This window comes from Babylonia areolata, chromosome 25, assembly GCF_041734735.1.
Source record: "Babylonia areolata isolate BAREFJ2019XMU chromosome 25, ASM4173473v1, whole genome shotgun sequence".
Taxonomy (NCBI): Eukaryota; Metazoa; Mollusca; class Gastropoda; order Neogastropoda; family Buccinidae; genus Babylonia; species Babylonia areolata.
In genome coordinates, this window is record NC_134900.1 from 40,010,454 (window position 1) to 40,027,953 (window position 17,500).

The following is a 17,500-nucleotide window of genomic DNA, read 5'->3' on the forward strand; positions in this document are numbered from 1 at the left end:
TAGCTCAGAAATACCTAGTCTGAATCTTGTTGTTATATATTTCAAATGTCTATCCATATTTAACAGCAGGTAAGGTTTCAAGTCTGGGCCATTGCTGAAATTCCTATAAAAATCAAATCTTTCACTATTTTGAATATGATCAGACCATTTCTGCCATCTACAATCGATCAAACGTTGCCGAAAAGCACAAATAAATGACTGAATGCTGCCAACACCTTGGTTTAACCAAACAAAACCAAACCCATACTCAAATAAACAGTGACGTATTTTTGTTACCCAATTTACTTTGCCTCTAGTATCTAAATCAAATAGCATATCATAAGCTTTACGAGGTAATCTGTTGGCATCCATTTCTAATAACCTTAACCAATAACGAATACATTTAACTGCAGCAACTAAATACATCGGGTACCGATTTGTTTCTCCATAAACTAAATCATTAGGAGTTTGCCTTTCAACACCTAAAAATGTCTTCAAAGCAAAAGTATGAACTGATTCACAGTGAACAGCGGCTCTATCTAGGCCCCACAACTCCGAACCGTATAACACAACTGGCTGTACCTGAGCATCAAACAGCTTAATAAATAAATCAAAAGAGGTATTATTGAACACATGTAACTTTTTCATAATACAGATTAAAGCATTTTTAGCCCTACTTGCTAAATCTTTACAAGCACCAACAAAACTCAAACGTGTGGAGAAAAATATTCCCAAATATTTATAAACGTTAACAACTGGCATTAACTCATCACCATACAACCACCTTTCCCTGCTACTCAGATAACCACCCTTACGAAATACTATGATATTGCTTTTAGTCATGTTTACTCTTAATTGAAGTGAATCTGCCGCACGGTGTAAAGAATTCAGTTGTGTTTGTAGACCTACAACAGTTTCTGACATCAAAATAACATCATCAGCTAACAGAAGTATAAACAATTCAAAGGCATCAACTGAAAATACAGCTCCATGTCTCCCATTCGTAATTACCTGAATTGCAAGTTCGTTTATGAAAAGAGAAAATAAAATAGGGCTACAAGGATCACCCTGTCTAACCCCTACTGTACAGTTGATAAATTCAGGCAGTTTGGCACCACAACGAACTCTAGCTCTTACTACATTATACATACTTTTAATACAATTATAAAGTTTACCTCTGATACCATTCCTTAGTAAAACAGGCCATAAAAGATTTCGGTTAATAGAGTCAAACGCTTTTTCAAAATCAATGAAAGCGACATACAATTTACGATTAAAGGAGAACTGTTTCTGAACAAGTGAAAGCAACGTAAACATGTGGTCTACTGTAGAATATCCTTTTTTAAATCCAGCTTGATGATCACCAGTGATATTATTTTCGTCAACCCATTCCTGTAATCTTTTATTGATAATTATTCCATACAATTTACCACTTATATCACCTAAAGAAATACCTCTATAATTATTGGGATTATTTACATCACCTTTCTTGTAAATGGGCAAAATAATAGATTCTATCCAGTAATTAGGGTATACACCATTATCAAACAGTTTATTAAACAGCTTAACGAAAAAAAGGACTACTTGATCAGAAGAATTTTTATACAGTTCACTAACAATTCCATCAGGACCAGCTGCCTTACCATTTTTAAGTTTTCTTAATGCCAGTAGTACCTCTTCATTAGAAATTGGCCGGTTCATGTAAAGATCTGCTTCATCATCAATCATAGCATCATCATCATAAGCAACTTCATTATGCTCGTTATCAACATTCGATTGTAACAAAGACTGAAAATGTTGAAACCAAGCGTCACAATCAATAGTATGTCTAGGTTGTTTTCTTTTCTTCGAAACTCTATTAATATTATTCCAGAATTCCTTTTGGCTACGTATAGATGTTACAAGCTTATCCATTAAAAATTTATTGAAGTCCTTCAAGAGAGACAGAGAGAGAGACAGAGAGAGAGAGAGAGAGAGAGAGAGTGAGAGACAGAGAATGAGAGAGAGAGAGAGACAGAGAGAGAGAGAGAGTGGTGGAGGCGAGGGGAGGGGTTGGATGTATGACGGGTGACGGTGGTGGTAGGGGTTAGGTTAGGGGTGTGTGATGGGTGGTGGTAGGGGCTAGGTGAGGGATGGATGATGGTGGTGGTAGGGGCTAGGTGAGGGATGGGTGATGGTGGTGGTAGGGGCTAGGTGAGGGATGGGTGATGGTGGTGGTAGGGGCTAGGTGAGGGATGGGTGATGGGTGATGGTGGTGATAGGGGCTAGGTGAAGGATGGGTGATGGTGGTGGTAGGGGCTAGGTGAGGGGTGGGTGATGGTGGTGGTAGGGGCAAGGTGAGGGGTGGGTGATGGTGTTGGTAGGGGCAAGATGAGGGATGGGTGATGGTGGTGGTAGGGGCTAGGTGAGGGGTGGGTGATGGTGGTGGTAGGGGCAAGGTGAGGGGTGGGTGATGGTGTTGGTAGGGGCAAGATGAGGGATGGGTGATGGTGGTGGTAGGGGCTAGGTGAGGGGTGGGTGATGGGTGATTGTGGTGGAAAGGCTAATGGAGGAGTTCGAGGGAAAGGAGGGGTAGGGTGATCCCACGGCTTTTTACGGCCACTGGGGCAGTGAATTTCTGTCCACTGTGTCAGGGGCGGGGCATGGCAAGGCAGGGCCCAATCCTTTCTTGTCCACTGTGTCAGGGGCGGGGCATGGCAAGGCAGGGCCTAATCCTTTCTTGTCCACTGTGTCAGGGGCAGGGCATGGAAAGGCGGGGCCCAATCCTTTCATGTCCACTGTGTCAGGGGCAGGGCATGGAAAGGCGGGGCGCAATTCTTTCATGTCCACTGTGTCAGGGGCGGGGCATAGAAAGGCGGGGCCCAATCCTTTCATGTCCACTGTGTCAGGGGCGGGGCATGGAAAGGCGGGGCGCAATTCTTTCATGTCCACTGTGTCAGGGGCAGGGCATGGAAAGGCGGGGCCCAATCCTTTCATGTCCACTGTGTCAGGGGCGGGGCATAGAAAGGCGGGGCGCAATCCTTTCATGTCCACTGTGTCAGGGGCGGGGCATAGAAAGGCGGGGCCCAATCCTTTCATGTCCACTGTGTCAGGGGCGGGGCATAGGAAGGTGGGGCCCAATCCTTTCATTCTTTCCCAGCCGGCCAGGTATCGAATGTGGATCGAGGAAAGTTGGAGTAAAGTACCTCTCCCGAGGACATAATACCATGCCGAAACCCTGATCACTGGTGAATATTGGACCAGAAATCCTAGGGCTAACCCACTCTGCCAATGCGCCAAATGTGTATTCTTTCGAAACGAAGTTTTACGTACAAGAAACGTCGAACGACGAAGACTACACGAATTCATTTTGCAGATACATGCGCAGTGTAAAATCCCGAACTTCGTCACGGATTCACGCGCAAGCCAGAATGATACCTGCTGAGCTTCTTCATTGGCAGTGTACCCACTGCCTCTTCCATCCAGGTCAGATACTTGTTTCCATTGGCAATGTACCCGCTGCCTCTTCCATCCAGGTCAGATACTTGTTTCCATTGGCAATGTACCCGCTGCCTCTTCCATCCATCATGTACCCTCTAGCCCCGTCACACCCCCACTTTTCCATCAACACCCCTTCCCCCAAAGTCAACTACTTGAACAGGAAGGCCGGTTTAGGGTTAGGGTTAGGGTGTTTCATCCTTGTTTCCTGGCCACGCAGGCCAGCAGATGTGGTTTACTCAGTGGACATGTCAGTAGAAATGAAGTGGTTCACTCAGCCAACGTGTCAGTACAGATCCAGTGGTTCACTCAGCCAACGTGTCAGTACAGATCCAGTGGTTCACTCAGCCAACATGTCAGTACAGATCCAGTGGTTCACTCAGCCAACGTGTCAGTACAGATCCTGTGGTTCACTCAGCCAACGTGTCAGTAGAAATCCAGTGGTTCACTCAGCCAACGTGTCAGTACAGATCCAGTGGTTCACTCAGCCAACGTGTCAGTAGAAATCCAGTGGTTCACTCAGCCAACATGTCAGTAGAAACCCAGTGGTTCACTCAGCCAACGTGTCAGTACAGATCCAGTGGTTCACTCAGCCAACGTGTCAGTACAGATCCAGTGGTTCACTCAGCCAACGTGTCAGTACAGATCCAGTGGTTCACTCAGCCAACGTGTCAGTGGGAATCCTGTTGTTCACTCAGCCAACGTGTCAGTAGAAACCCAGAGGTTCACTCAGCCAACGTGTCAGTGGGAATCCAGTGGTTCACTCAGCCAACGTGTCAGTAGAAACCCAGAGGTTCACTCAGCCAACGTGTCAGTGGGAATCCAGTGGTTCACTCAGCCAACGTGTCAGTGGGAATCCTGTTGTTCACTCAGCCAACGTGTCAGTAGAAACCCAGAGGTTCACTCAGCCAACGTGTCAGTGGGAATCCAGTGGTTCACTCAGCCAACGTGTCAGTGGGAATCCTGTGGTTCACTCAGCCAACGTGTCAGTGGGAACCCTGTGGTTCACTCAGCCAACGTGTCAGTGGGAATCCTGTTGTTCACTCAGCCAACGTGTCAGTAGAAACCCAGAGGTTCACTCAGCCAACGTGTCAGTGGGAATCCTGTTGTTCACTCAGCCAACGTGTCAGTAGAAACCCAGAGGTTCACTCAGCCAACGTGTCAGTGGGAATCCTGTGGTTCACTCAGCCAACGTGTCAGTGGGAATCCTGTTGTTCACTCAGCCAACGTGTCAGTGGGAATCCTGTTGTTCACTCAGCCAACGTGTCAGTAGAAACCCAGAGGTTCACTCAGCCAACGTGTCAGTGGGAATCCTGTTGTTCACTCAGCCAACGTGTCAGTAAACCCAGAGGTTCACTCAGCCAACGTGTCAGTGGGAATCCTGTTGTTCACTCAGCCAACGTGTCAGTAGAAACCCAGAGGTTCACTCAGCCAACGTGTCAGTGGGAATCCTGTGGTTCACTCAGCCAACGTGTCAATGGGAATCCAGTGGTTCACTCAGCCAACGTGTCAGTGGGAATCCTGTGGTTCACTCAACCAACGTGTCAATGGGAATCCAGTGGTTCACTCAGCCAACGTGTCAGTGGGAATCCAGTGGTTCACTCAGCCAACGTGTCAGTGGGAATCCTGTGGTTCACTCAACCAACGTGTCAATGGGAATCCAGTGGTTCACTCAGCCAACGTGTCAGTGGGAATCCTGTGGTTCACTCAGCCAACGTGTCAGTGGGAATCCTGTGGTTCACTCAGCCAACGTGTCAGTGGGAATCCTGTGGTTCACTCAGCCAATGTGTCAGTGGGAATCCAGTGGTTCACTCAGCCAATGTGTCAGTGGGAATCCTGTCGCTAGCATGTTTCCAAGAGAAAACTGGACATGGGGAAAGTGAGTGAAGAAGGGAGGTAACCTGTCACCGATGCCAGAGGTCCGTGTTCCATAGGTCTGGTTCAGCACAGGTGTTGTGAACAGACTATCCTTGCCAGACAGGTGTTGTGAACAGACTATCCTTGCCAGACAGGTGTTGTGAACAGACTATCCTTGCCAGACAGGTGTTGTGAACAGGCTGGCCTTGCTGGTCAGGTGTTGTGAACAGACTGGCCTTGCCAGACAGGTGTGGTGAACAGACTGGCCTTGCCAGACAGGTGTGGTGAACAGACTAGCTTTGCTAGACAGGTGTTGTGAACAGACTGGCCTTGCTAGACAGGTGTGATGAACAGACTGGCCTTGCCAGACAGGTGTGGTGAACAGACTGGCCTTGCTAGACTGGCCTTGCTAGACAGGTGTGGTGAACAGACTGGCTTTGCTAGACTGGCCTTGCTAGACAGGTGTGATGAACAGACTGGCCTTGCCAGACAGGTGTGGTGAACAGACTAGCTTTGCTAGACAGGTGTGATGAACAGACTGGCCTTGCTAGACAGGTGTGGTGAACAGACTGGCCTTGCTAGACAGGTGTGATGAACAGACTGGCCTTGCTAGACAGGTGTGATGAACAGACTGGCCTTGCTAGACTGGCCTTGCTAGACAGGTGTGATGAACAGACTGGCCTTGCCAGACAGGTGTGATGAACAGACTGGCCTTGCCAGACAGGTGTGATGAACAGACTGGCCTTGCTAGACAGGTGTGATGAACAGACTGGCCTTGCTAGACTGGCCTTGCTAGACAGGTGTGATGAACAGACTGACCTTGCCAGACAGGTGTGATGAACAGACTGGCCTTGCTAGACTGGCCTTGCTAGACAGGTGTGGTGAACAGACTGGCCTTGCCAGACAGGTGTGATGAACAGACTGGCCTTGCCAGACAGGTGTGATGAACAGACTGGCCTTGCTAGACAGGTGTCCATGTTCAGTTGCTGATGGCGTTTTTTCGGATGAAATGATTGTAGTCGTCATTCTAGAGGTATCTGTTATGTCACATGTCTGTTATGTCACAGATCCGTTATGTTACATGTCTGTTATGTCACATGTACTTTATGTCACATGTACTTTATTTCACAGATCCGTTATGTCACATGTCTGTTATGTCACATGTACTTTATGTCACATGTACTTTATTTCACAGGTCCGTTATGTCACATGTTTGTTATGTCACATGTCTGTTATGTCACATGTACTTTATGTCACAGGTCTGTTATGACACATTTCCTTTATGTCACATGTTTGTTATGTCACATGTCTTTTATGTCACAGGTCTGTTATGTCGCATGTACTTTATGTCACATGTTTGTTATGTCACATGTCTTTTATGTCACAGGTCTGTTATGTCACATGTTTGTTATGTCACATGTCTGTTATGTCACAGGTCTAATATGTCACATGTATGTTATGTCGCATGTACTTTATGTCACAGGTCTGTTATGTCACATTTCCTTTATGTCACATGTTTGTTATGTCACATGTCTTTTATGTCACATGTATGTTATGCCACAGGTCTGTTGTGTTATAGGTCTGTTACACAGAGTAACACAGAGAGTGACAAAGCAATGACTTGATTACCTTTGATAATGTTATCTTTTTTACCTGTGATGCTATCCTTATTATGTGAAGTCTCGCATGTGAAGTCTCCCAACGACGGACCAGGCGGATGAGGAAACCTTTCTCAACGGCTGTGAAGGTGGGAGAGGATGACCAAAGGGCAGGGGGAGCTCTTATCCTTGGCTGGAAGTCCTCCTAGGAGACGGAGCTCCGAAGAAAAAGCCTGCACCTGCCGAGGCCGTCCTAAATGTGGCAGTATCTGCACCTGTGAGACTGTGAGCGTCGGTAGGCGAGAGAGTGGGGAAGGGACTGCGCAACTCCTCCTCACTAAAAACAAAGTCACCTTAGCTGGGCAGACACTTCCTGGGAAACTGATGCCCTTGACCACTCTCGCTGGAGGAGCCTGTGCTCTAGTGGCATAAAGACGTTTGAAAACAAGAGAACGCTGGCCATTAATTAAGGAGAAGCGTGAGCAAAGGAAGCAGGGCTCAACTTCTGGAGACGTTTTCCCTTGCAACACCTGTGGGAAGTGCTGCGCATCCAGAATCGGCCTCTTCTCCCATATGAGGACACACACCGACGGGAGACTCCATCATATCCTTATTACCTTGAAGCGTTATCCTTATTATATTTAATCTATCCGTATTGCGTTCAATCTTGGAGTTTGGAGGGGGTCTTTGGTGTTTATCAGACCAGTTGTATGGAGTTTGGAGGAGGTCTTTGGTGTTTATCAGACCAACTGTATGAAGTTTGAGGGGGTCTTTCGTGTTTATCAGACCAGCTGTATGGAGTTTGGAGGGGGTCTTTGGTGTTTATCAGACCAGCTGTATGAAGTTTGGAGGGGGTCTTTGGTGTTTATCAGACCAGCTGTTTGGAGTTTGGAGGGCGTCTTTGGTGTTTATCAGACCAGCTGTATGGAGTTTTTGGGGGTCTTTGGTGTTTGTCACACCAGCTGTTTGGAGTTTAGAGGAGGGGTCTTTGGTGTTTGTCACACCAACTGTTTGGAGTTTTATTTAACTGTAGAAATTGCTTTGTCTCGGGGGACTTTGAGGTTTGTCAGGCCAGCAGTTTGTTTTGTATTTCTATTCGTATTACTCTTTTTTTTCTTTCTTTTTTTTTGTTGTCAGATTTTTCTATGTGAATTTCGGGCTTCTCTCGCCAGGGAGAGCGCGTCGCTACACTGAGAACGCCACCCTTTTGTTGTTTTTTTCCTGCCTGCAATTTTTTGTTTGTTTTCCTATCGAAGTGTATTTCTTTCTTCTTCTTCTTCTTTTTTTTTTTTTTTTTTTACAGAATTTTGCCAGGGACATTCTTTTCTTGCCATGGGTTCTTTTACGTGTGTTAGGTGCATGCTGCACACGGGTCCTCGGTTTATCGTCTCATCCGAATGACTAGCATCCAGACTACCACTCAAGGTCTAGTGGAGGTGAAGAAAATACTGGTGACAATGGGATTCGAACCAGTGCGCTCAGATTCTCTCGCTTCCTACGCGGACGCCTTATCTCTTGGCCAACACCCCACTTTTTATTTTAGCTAATTGTAGAAAATTGCTTTGTGTCTTTGGGGGACGGGAGGAATCTTTGTGTCTTTAGGAACAGGGGAATCTTTTTGTCTTGGGGGACTGGGGAATCTTTTTGTCTTGGGGGACTGGGGAATCTTTGTGTCTTGGGGCACTGGGGAATCTTTGTGTCTTGGGGGAAGGGGGAATCTTTGTTTCTTGGGGGACGGGGGAATCGTTGTGTCTTGGGGGGACGGGGGAATCGTTGTGTCTTTGGGGATGGGGGGAATGGGGACGGGGGAATCTTTGTGTCTTGGGGGGACGGGGGAATCTTTGTGTCTTGGGGGGACGGGGGAATCTTTGTGTCTTGGGGTGACTTTGTGTCTTGGGGGACGGGGGAATCTTTGTGTCTTGGGGTGACTTTGTGTCTTGGGGGACAGGGGAATGGGGGACGGGGGAATCTTTGTGTCTTGGGGGAGGGGGGAATATTTGTGTCTTGGGGGACGGGGGGAATCTTTTTGTTATTGGCGGGGAATCTTTGTGTCTTGGGGGACACCGGAATCGTTGTTTCTTGTGGGCTGGGGGGTATGGGGCCTGGGGGAATCTCTGTGTCTTGGGGGCTGGGGGGTATGGGGCCTGGGGGAATCTCTGTGTCTTGGGGGACGGGGGGTATGGGGCCTGGGGGAATCTCTGTGTCTTGTGGGCTGGGGGGTATGGGGCCTGGGGGAATCTCTGTGTCTTGGGGGACGGGGGGTATGGGGCCTGGGGGAATCTCTGTGTCTTGTGGGCTGGGGGGTATGGGGCCTGGGGGAATCTCTGTGTCTTGGGGGACTGGGGGGTATGGGGCCTGGGGGAATCTCTGTGTCTTGGGGGACGGGGGGTATGGGGCCTGGGGGAATCTCTGTGTCTTGTGGGCTGGGGGGTATGGGGCCTGGGGGAATCTCTGTGTCTTGTGGGCTGGGGGGTATGGGGCCTTGGGGAATCTCTGTGTCTTGTGGGCTGGGGGGTATGGGGCCTGGGGGAATCTCTGTGTCTTGTGGGCTGGGGGGTATGGGGCCTGGGGGAATCTTGTGTCTTGTGGGCTGGGGGGTATGGGGCCTGGGGGAATCTCTGTGTCTTGTGGGCTGGGGGGTATGGGGCCTGGGGGAATCTCTGTGTCTTGTGGGCTGGGGGGTATGGGGCCTGGGGGAATCTCTGTGTCTTGTGGGCTGGGGGGTATGGGGCCTTGGGGAATCTCTGTGTCTTGTGGGCTGGGGGGTATGGGGCCTGGGGGAATCTCTGTGTCTTGTGGGCTGGGGGGTATGGGGCCTTGGGGAATCTTGTGTCTTGGGGGATGGGGGGTATGGGGCCTGGGGGAATCTCTGTGTCTTGGGGGATCGGGGGGTATGGGGCCTGGGGGAATCTCTGTGTCTTGGGGGCTGGGGGGTATGGGGCCTGGGGGAATCTCTGTGTCTTGGGGGATGGGGGGTATGGGGCCTGGGGGAATCTCTGTGTCTTGGGGGACGGGGGGTATGGGGCCTGGGGGAATCTCTGTGTCTTGGGGGACGGGGGGTATGGGGCCTGGGGGAATCTCTGTGTCTTGGGGGATGGGGGGTATGGGGCCTGGGGGAATCTCTGTGTCTTGGGGGCTGGGGGGTATGGGGCCTGGGGGAATCTCTGTGTCTTGGGGGCTGGGGGGTATGGGGCCTGGGGAATCTCTGTGTCTTGTGGGCTGGGGGGTATGGGGCCTGGGGGAATCTCTGTGTCTTGGGGGCTGGGGGGTATGGGGCCTGGGGGAATCTCTGTGTCTTGTGGGCTGGGGGGTATGGGGCCTGGGGGAATCTCTGTGTCTTGTGGGCTGGGGGGTATGGGGCCTGGGGAATCTCTGTGTCTTGGGGGATGGGGGGTATGGGGCCTGGGGGAATCTCTGTGTCTTGGGGGACGGGGGGTATGGGGCCTGGGGGAATCTCTGTGTCTTGGGGGACGGGGGGTATGGGGCCTGGGGGAATCTCTGTGTCTTGGGGGATGGGGGGAATGGGGCCTGGGGGAATCTCTGTGTCTTGGGGGACGGGGGGTGTGGGGCCTGGGGGAATCTCTGTGTCTTGGGGGACGGGGGGTGTTGGGCCTGGGGGAATCTCTGTGTCTTGGGGGATGGGGGGTATGGGGCCTGGGGGAATCTCTGTGTCTTGGGGGACGGGGAAATCTTTGTGTCTTGGGGGACGGGGAAATCTCTGTGTCTTGGGGGACGGGGGGACTGTGGACGGGGGGAATCTTTGTGTCTATGGGGATGGGGGGAATGGTGGCGGGGGGAATCTTTGTGTCTATGGGGATGGGGGGAATGGTGGCGGGGGGAATCCTTGTGTCTATGGGGATGGGGGGAATGGTGGCGGGGGGAATCCTTGTGTCTATGGGGATGGGGGGAATGGTGGCGGGGGGAATCCTTGTGTCTATGGGGATGGGGGGAATGGTGGCGGGGGGAATCCTTGTGTCTATGGGGATGGGGGGAATGGTGGCGGGGGGAATCCTTGTGTCTTGGGGGACGGGGGGAATGGTGGCGGGGGGAATCCTTGTGTCTTGGGGGACGGGGGTATCTTTGTTTTATTTGGTACAAAAAGAAGTTGGTTCGATGTCTGACTTCATGATTTTTTCACCTGATTTAATTCGACTTGAAAGAATAAACGTTTGACAAGTTGGTTTGATATGTGACGTAATCCATTCGACTTGATTAGATTTTATTTCACTTAATTCGATTTTTCATTCATCGGTTCGTTTCTTTAATGTACTTATCTATTCATACATAGATCTTATTTTATTTCATTTTATTCTGGGTTTTTTTCCAGACCTAACCAAGCGCATTGGGTAATGCTGCTGTTCAGGCACCTGCTTAGCAGATGTGGTGTAGTGTTTATGGGTTTGTCCGAACACAGTGATGCCTTCTCGAGTAACTGAACTGTATGTACCTGTATTAGGACAGGGCTTTGTATAACATTTTCTTGCTGTTCTGTTCATCTATAACTGCTTTGTATTGTGACAGGTTCCAGATAATATACTGTTAAAACCAGTTAACTGAACTGAACTGAATTGATTCGATTTAACTCATGGATAAATGTGGTTCGACACTTGATTTCCGACTTCATCAGCTTGATTTGATTAGACGTTCAAATATAAGGAATAACCGTTTTACCAGATGATTAATTCGTTATTTGACTTCCTTTGACACAGATGTGAGGTGATGTCGCTGTTTCTGTGTGCAGTGCATGGTGGTCTAGTGGTTTGATGTGATGTCTTACTTCATTAAATGGACACTGAGGTGATGTCACTGTTTCTGTGTGCAGTGCATGGAGGGATAGGGTGCTTCAAGTGTTTCTCCATCAACGGCAGCGACCCGGGGTGTGCGGATCCCTTCATGCCGGTACCCGAGGTGCACTACAAGACTCTGTGCCGCCAGACCCGGCACCACAGGGTGGGGGGATTCCCCGCCAAGTACTGCACCAAGATCAAGGGGGTTAACCGTGAGGCCGCTTTTGTTGTTGTGGTGGTGGTGGTGGTAGTGTGTGTGTGTGTGTGTGTGTGTGTGTGTGTGTGTGTGTGAAACCAGTGACAGAAAACCCACTTTGATAGCGGTACAAATCAACTTGCACACAGAACAAAGTATGTAGTAGATGACAATGTTGCAGAGGCATCACAACATGTAGTAGATGACAGTGTTGCAGAGGCATCACAACATGTAGTAGATGACAGTGTTGCAGAGGCATCACAACATGTAGTAGATGACAGTGTTGCAGAGGCATCACAACATGTAGTAGATGACAGTGTTGCAGAGGCATCACAACACGTGGTAGATGACAGTGTTGCAGAGGCATCACAACACGTGGTAGATGACAGTGTTGCAGAGGCATCACAACATGTAGTAGATGACAATGTTGCAGAGGCATCACAACATGTAGTAGATGACAGTGTTGCAGAGGCATCACAACATGTAGTAGATGACAGTGTTGCAGAGGCATCACAACATGTAGTAGATGACAATGTTGCAGAGGCATCACAACATGTAGTAGATGACAATGTTGCAGAGGCATCACAACACAACACAGTACAACACAACGCAACATATAACAACGCAACACAACACAACACACCGCAACAAAACACATCGGAACACAACACAACGCAACGCAACGCAACGCAACACAACACAACCACAAATAGTAAGCTTTGTCTTATCTCATTGAAGTGACAGCCCTTCATTGACATCCTGACCTGTCTTATCTCATTGAAGTGACAGCCCTTCATTGACATCCTGACCTGTCTTATCTCATTGAAGTGACAGCCCTTCATTGACATCGTGACCTGTCTTATCTCATTGAAGTGACAGCCCTTCATTGACATCCTGACCTGTCTTATCTCATTGAAGTGACAGCCCTTCATTGACATCCTGACCTGTCTTATCTCATTGAAGTGACAGCCCTTCATTGACATCCTGACCTGTCTAATCTCATTGAAGTGACAGCCCTTCATTGACATCCTGACCTGTCTTATCTCAGTTAAAGGACAGCCTTTCTCTGACATCCTGACCTGTAAACTTTTTTTTGTTTGTTTGTTTTTTGCTGCCATGTCATCTGCACCGTTTCAGTGGCATTACTCCCACGCCGCTCATTTAGATTACCCCATACACGGCCACACCCGGGTTCGTCCGTCACAGTTCCAGCGTCGGCAGTCCACAGAAAACCATCAATGTTAGGTCGCCAGGAGGCCACAAACCAGAGGGGACCCTGTACTGCTGCTGAGACACTTCGGTGGTGTTCAGTGGTGCTTGTTCTGATTCAACGTACTTAGGACACCACCTACTAAGCACCCTACTAACGACAATAATGGCTTAGTCGCGGAGCCAGACTGAGTGAGCGTCCCTCCCAGAGTGGAGACCGCCACCACGTCCGTCAAACAACAGCCCCCATGACTCTGCCGACACTGAAGACATTGACAGGACTCACCCCAAGCACAGAAGTGGAGGGGTATCGAAACTGGTGTCACCATGAGAGCAGGCCATGAAAGGCCACAGACTTTGAGACTGTTTTGTTTTTTATATTGGTGATGGTGGAGGAGGAGGAGGACGATGACGATGGCGATGTTGCTATGGAGGTCCATTTTGATTTGGGACTGCGTGACAAGGTTCCTGTCATAATGATATCCCGGCGTTAACCAGGCCCGAGAGATACAGACACTTGCAGTGTTGGTCAGGTAATTAGAACAACACACCCAAAGACGCATCCTTGAAGTGGATGACACTCGACTGTGTGGTCCCAGTTTCCCCATTTAAGCCCACAGCACACTCAACTCTGGGTAGGAGCCGGCCACGGGCCGAAAAACCCACCTCCGCTGGGAATCGAACCCGCGTCCTCCCAGCCGTCAGTCCGCGACGATAACCACTTCGCCACGGCGGCTGGTTGTAAGCTCTGTCTTATCTCAGTGAGGTAACAGCCCTTCACCGACATCCTGAGCTGTAAGCTCTGTCTTATCTCAGTGAGATTACAGCCAAAACTGACATCTTGAAATGTTTCAGTAGCTCAAGGAGGCGTCACTGCGTTCGGACATATCCATATACGCTACACCACATCTGCCAAGCAGATGCCTGATCAGCAGCGTAACCCAACGCGCTTAGTCAGGCCTTGAGGAAAAAAAAGAAAAAAAAAAGGTGAATAAATAATAGATAAGCTTACACAAATAAATAAATAAATAAATAAATAAATAAATAAATAAATAATAACTATAATGTTAAAAAAAAGGTAGTAGCAGTAGTAGTAGTAGTAATAATAATAATAATAATAATAAATTAATAACAATAATAAATAAATAAATAAATAAGATAACACTGATGATAAATAAGCAAATAGATGTAAAACATGAAGACACACATTTACATATACACCCACACATGCATAACAGATATGCACCGAACATGCAGTTTCACAGATATGAAAGCACAGTTAAATACATATAAACGTACGTGAGCTCCAACACACACACACACACACACACACACACACACACACCACACACATTACCCTGCACCTCCTCTACCCCCCTCCTCCACACACTCATTTCTAGTCTACGTATCGCAGCTTCCACGGCACACACATACACACACACACACACACACACACACACACACACACACACACACACACACACACAGATGAACACTTACTTGTACAAACACACACACATATGCCCATATCTCCACACACAGATATATATATATATTTTTATACGTTCCGATATCCTGTTGCTCCCACAGTGTGGGCATGCATACACTCACATACCTCATCCTCTACCCCACCTCCCTCCGCACCCCCACATCCCCCTCACACACACACACACACACACACACACACACACACACACGCACACACACACACATACACACACACACATACACACACGCACGCACGTGCACAGAACTCTACTGACACTTGTACTTGTGTACACTTGCACTCTCGCGCATGCACAAACGCACTCAAAAATACAGCCCCACACATGCACACAAACACACGCACACACACACGCACAGAGGCTGCCACTGATTGGCCGCAAGAGGGATGGGAAAAGATCTCTGATGCCAAGAACGTGGCGTCTAGTGTGTTGCTCAGTCTATTGTATTTGGAAAAGCCCACAGAGACTGTTCTGTTTTGAAGAAATTTGCGCAATGTTGGTTTGCAAAGCATCGTGCTCTACCTTTCGTGTTAGACTTATGACCACTCCCTCTCTCTGCTTTTATTTCTTTGAGGCGATCGATGGTGTGATGGCCTTGTACCTGTTCTTTTTTATATTCTTTGACTTTTCTGAGGATTTCCGATTTTCCTAGATGTAGGCCGCTCGTTGGTGTTGCGTTACCAGCAAGTCTGTCAGCTCGCTCATTTCCCTTAACACCTGCATGTCCCGGGCAGTATGTCCATGTGAGTTTTTTAATCTGAAAGTTGCGCATTGCCTTATGCCACTCTGGGCTTCCCATTCCGTTTTCAATTTTCTGTATGAGGTTCATTGAGTCTGTTAGAATCATGGCATGTTGGTTTCCGGGCGTATGGATGGACGATAGCCACTGGAGGGCATGTGTCACAGCTTCAACTTCCATCGTTAGGCTGGAGGTTGTGACTTTGTAGGCAGGATTCTCTTCCTTAACTGTTTTTCCATTTTGTTTCGCAGTGAATCCCCAACCGGATTGGTCTTTGGTGACTGAGCCATCTGTGTATATGATGATGTCCTCTTCTTTACTGTTTTCTTCTATGAGTAGCTTCACTTCCGCATCAGTTTTGCCCTCTGGCCATTCCCGACAATGTCTTCCTAGAGTGGGTGAAATGGCTGTGTTGAATAGATGATTGAGGTTTTCGGGGTTTTTCTCCCTTTCTTTTGTTTCTTTCAGGTCTTGTAGTCAGCTGGATTGTGTCTTCTGCTTACCCCATCCATGATCTTCCTCGTCCTAGGCGGCTGCCTTTTGGTTCTTTGACTGCGTCATGCAGTGGGTTTTGAGGGTTTTCTAATGCTTTGAAGTAGGTCTTAACCTGTTCTAACTTGTTTCTGGCCTGCACTGAAGGAAGGTCAAGCAGGTATCGCATGGTTTCTGTGGGCGTGTCTTTTGTTGTTCCAAGGATCAGCCTCATAGCTTCATTTTGAACTCTTTCTAATTTTAGGAGGTTGCTTTGAGACGGTGTTGTTAGCCCAAGTCCGTAGTCGATCACACTGAGGACGAGTGATTGGTATAGCAGGAAGAGGTGGCGTTGCTCAATACCTTTGGTTGCCATTGCTTTTAAGACTGAAAGGCCCTTTTTGCATTTGAGAACAGTATTTTCCTTATGTTTTCTGAAGGTCAGCATCCTGTCGAAGTGTATTCCTAGGTAGCGTAGGCATTCAGTTTTCTCGATCTGAATCCCATCGAGTGACACAGAAGGTGGTGATTTGCTCGCGGTTCTGTTGTTGAGGGTGCACAGCAACGTTTGGGCTTTCGCTGGATTGATGGAAGATCCTGTGTCTTTGCACCATTGAGCAATATTGTTTAGTTGTTTCTGGACGGCTTTAGCTCTTTCCTGAGCATCTTTCGAAGTTTTGAAGACCAGGCCATCATCCGCAAGAGTAAGCACCCGAGCTATTCCATTGTTGTTTAAGTCTGCAAGGCCCTTCGTGTAGACATTGTAGAGGACAGGAGAAAGCGGAGACCCTTGTGGCAGTCCCATGGATAGTTTAGAAGGTGCAGACATCCAATCTCCGAGGTGTAGGACGACGGTTCTTTCCTGAAGCGCTGCTGCTATCCATCTTGTCAGTGTCAGACTTACTCCATACCTTAGTAGCAGCTCCATGAGGTGCGCAAACTGGACTTTATTGTAGGGATCTTCAAGATCGATTGCTACTGCTAGTGTTTCTTCTTTTCTTTGAAATCCTTCATACACCTCATATGCAAAAGCAGCTGCGTTTTCCCATGTGGACTTGCCTGTTCTGTAACCACCTTGATTTGAAGGGAGAATGTGCCTGTGTTCAAGATCCCTTGCAAGTTTCCTGGCTATCATGCGTTCCATGAGCTTTCCAGCAATGTTTTGCATGGTTAGGATCCGGTAGCCGCTTACCTGATGATGGTCCTTTCCTGGTTTTGGTATGGGTTTTAAGAAGCTGTGTGTCCAGTCCTCCGGCACATGTCCATTGTGGAAACTGTTTTGATATAGATTGAAAAGGTTGCTTCTGTCTTCTTCCGATAGTTCCTTGATGTCCGAGTAGCGAACTTTGTCTGGGCCAGGAGCTGACTCTTTCTTGCATTTAGCTATTGCTTCGTTTAGATCATCTATTGTCAAGTCATCATCAGGTCCAGTCTGCATAAGGGTTTGGTTTAACTCCTAAGCCCTTGAAATGTAAGCTCTGTCTTATCTCAATGAGGTGACAGCCCTTCACTGACATCCTGATCTGTAAGCTCTTGTCTTACATTAGCAAGGAGACAACCCTTCACTGACATCCTGACCTGTAAGCTCTGTCTTATATCAGTGAGGTGACAGCCCGTCTTTGACATCCTGACTTGTAAGGCCTGTCTAATCTCAGTGAGGTGTCAGCCCTTCACTAACATCC

The 17,500-nt window shown here is 48.3% G+C and overlaps 1 protein-coding gene across 1 annotated transcript in view; it reads left to right on the top strand.

Moving 5' to 3' along the window:
- Positions 1–17,500, top strand: part of LOC143299603 (uncharacterized) — an 83,102-nt gene that overhangs the window by 24,067 nt on the left and 41,535 nt on the right. The window contains exon 2 of the mRNA XM_076612891.1: positions 11,734–11,910. Within this exon, the coding sequence (XP_076469006.1) occupies positions 11,734–11,910 (177 nt within the window). The remainder of the gene's footprint in view (positions 1–11,733; positions 11,911–17,500) is intronic.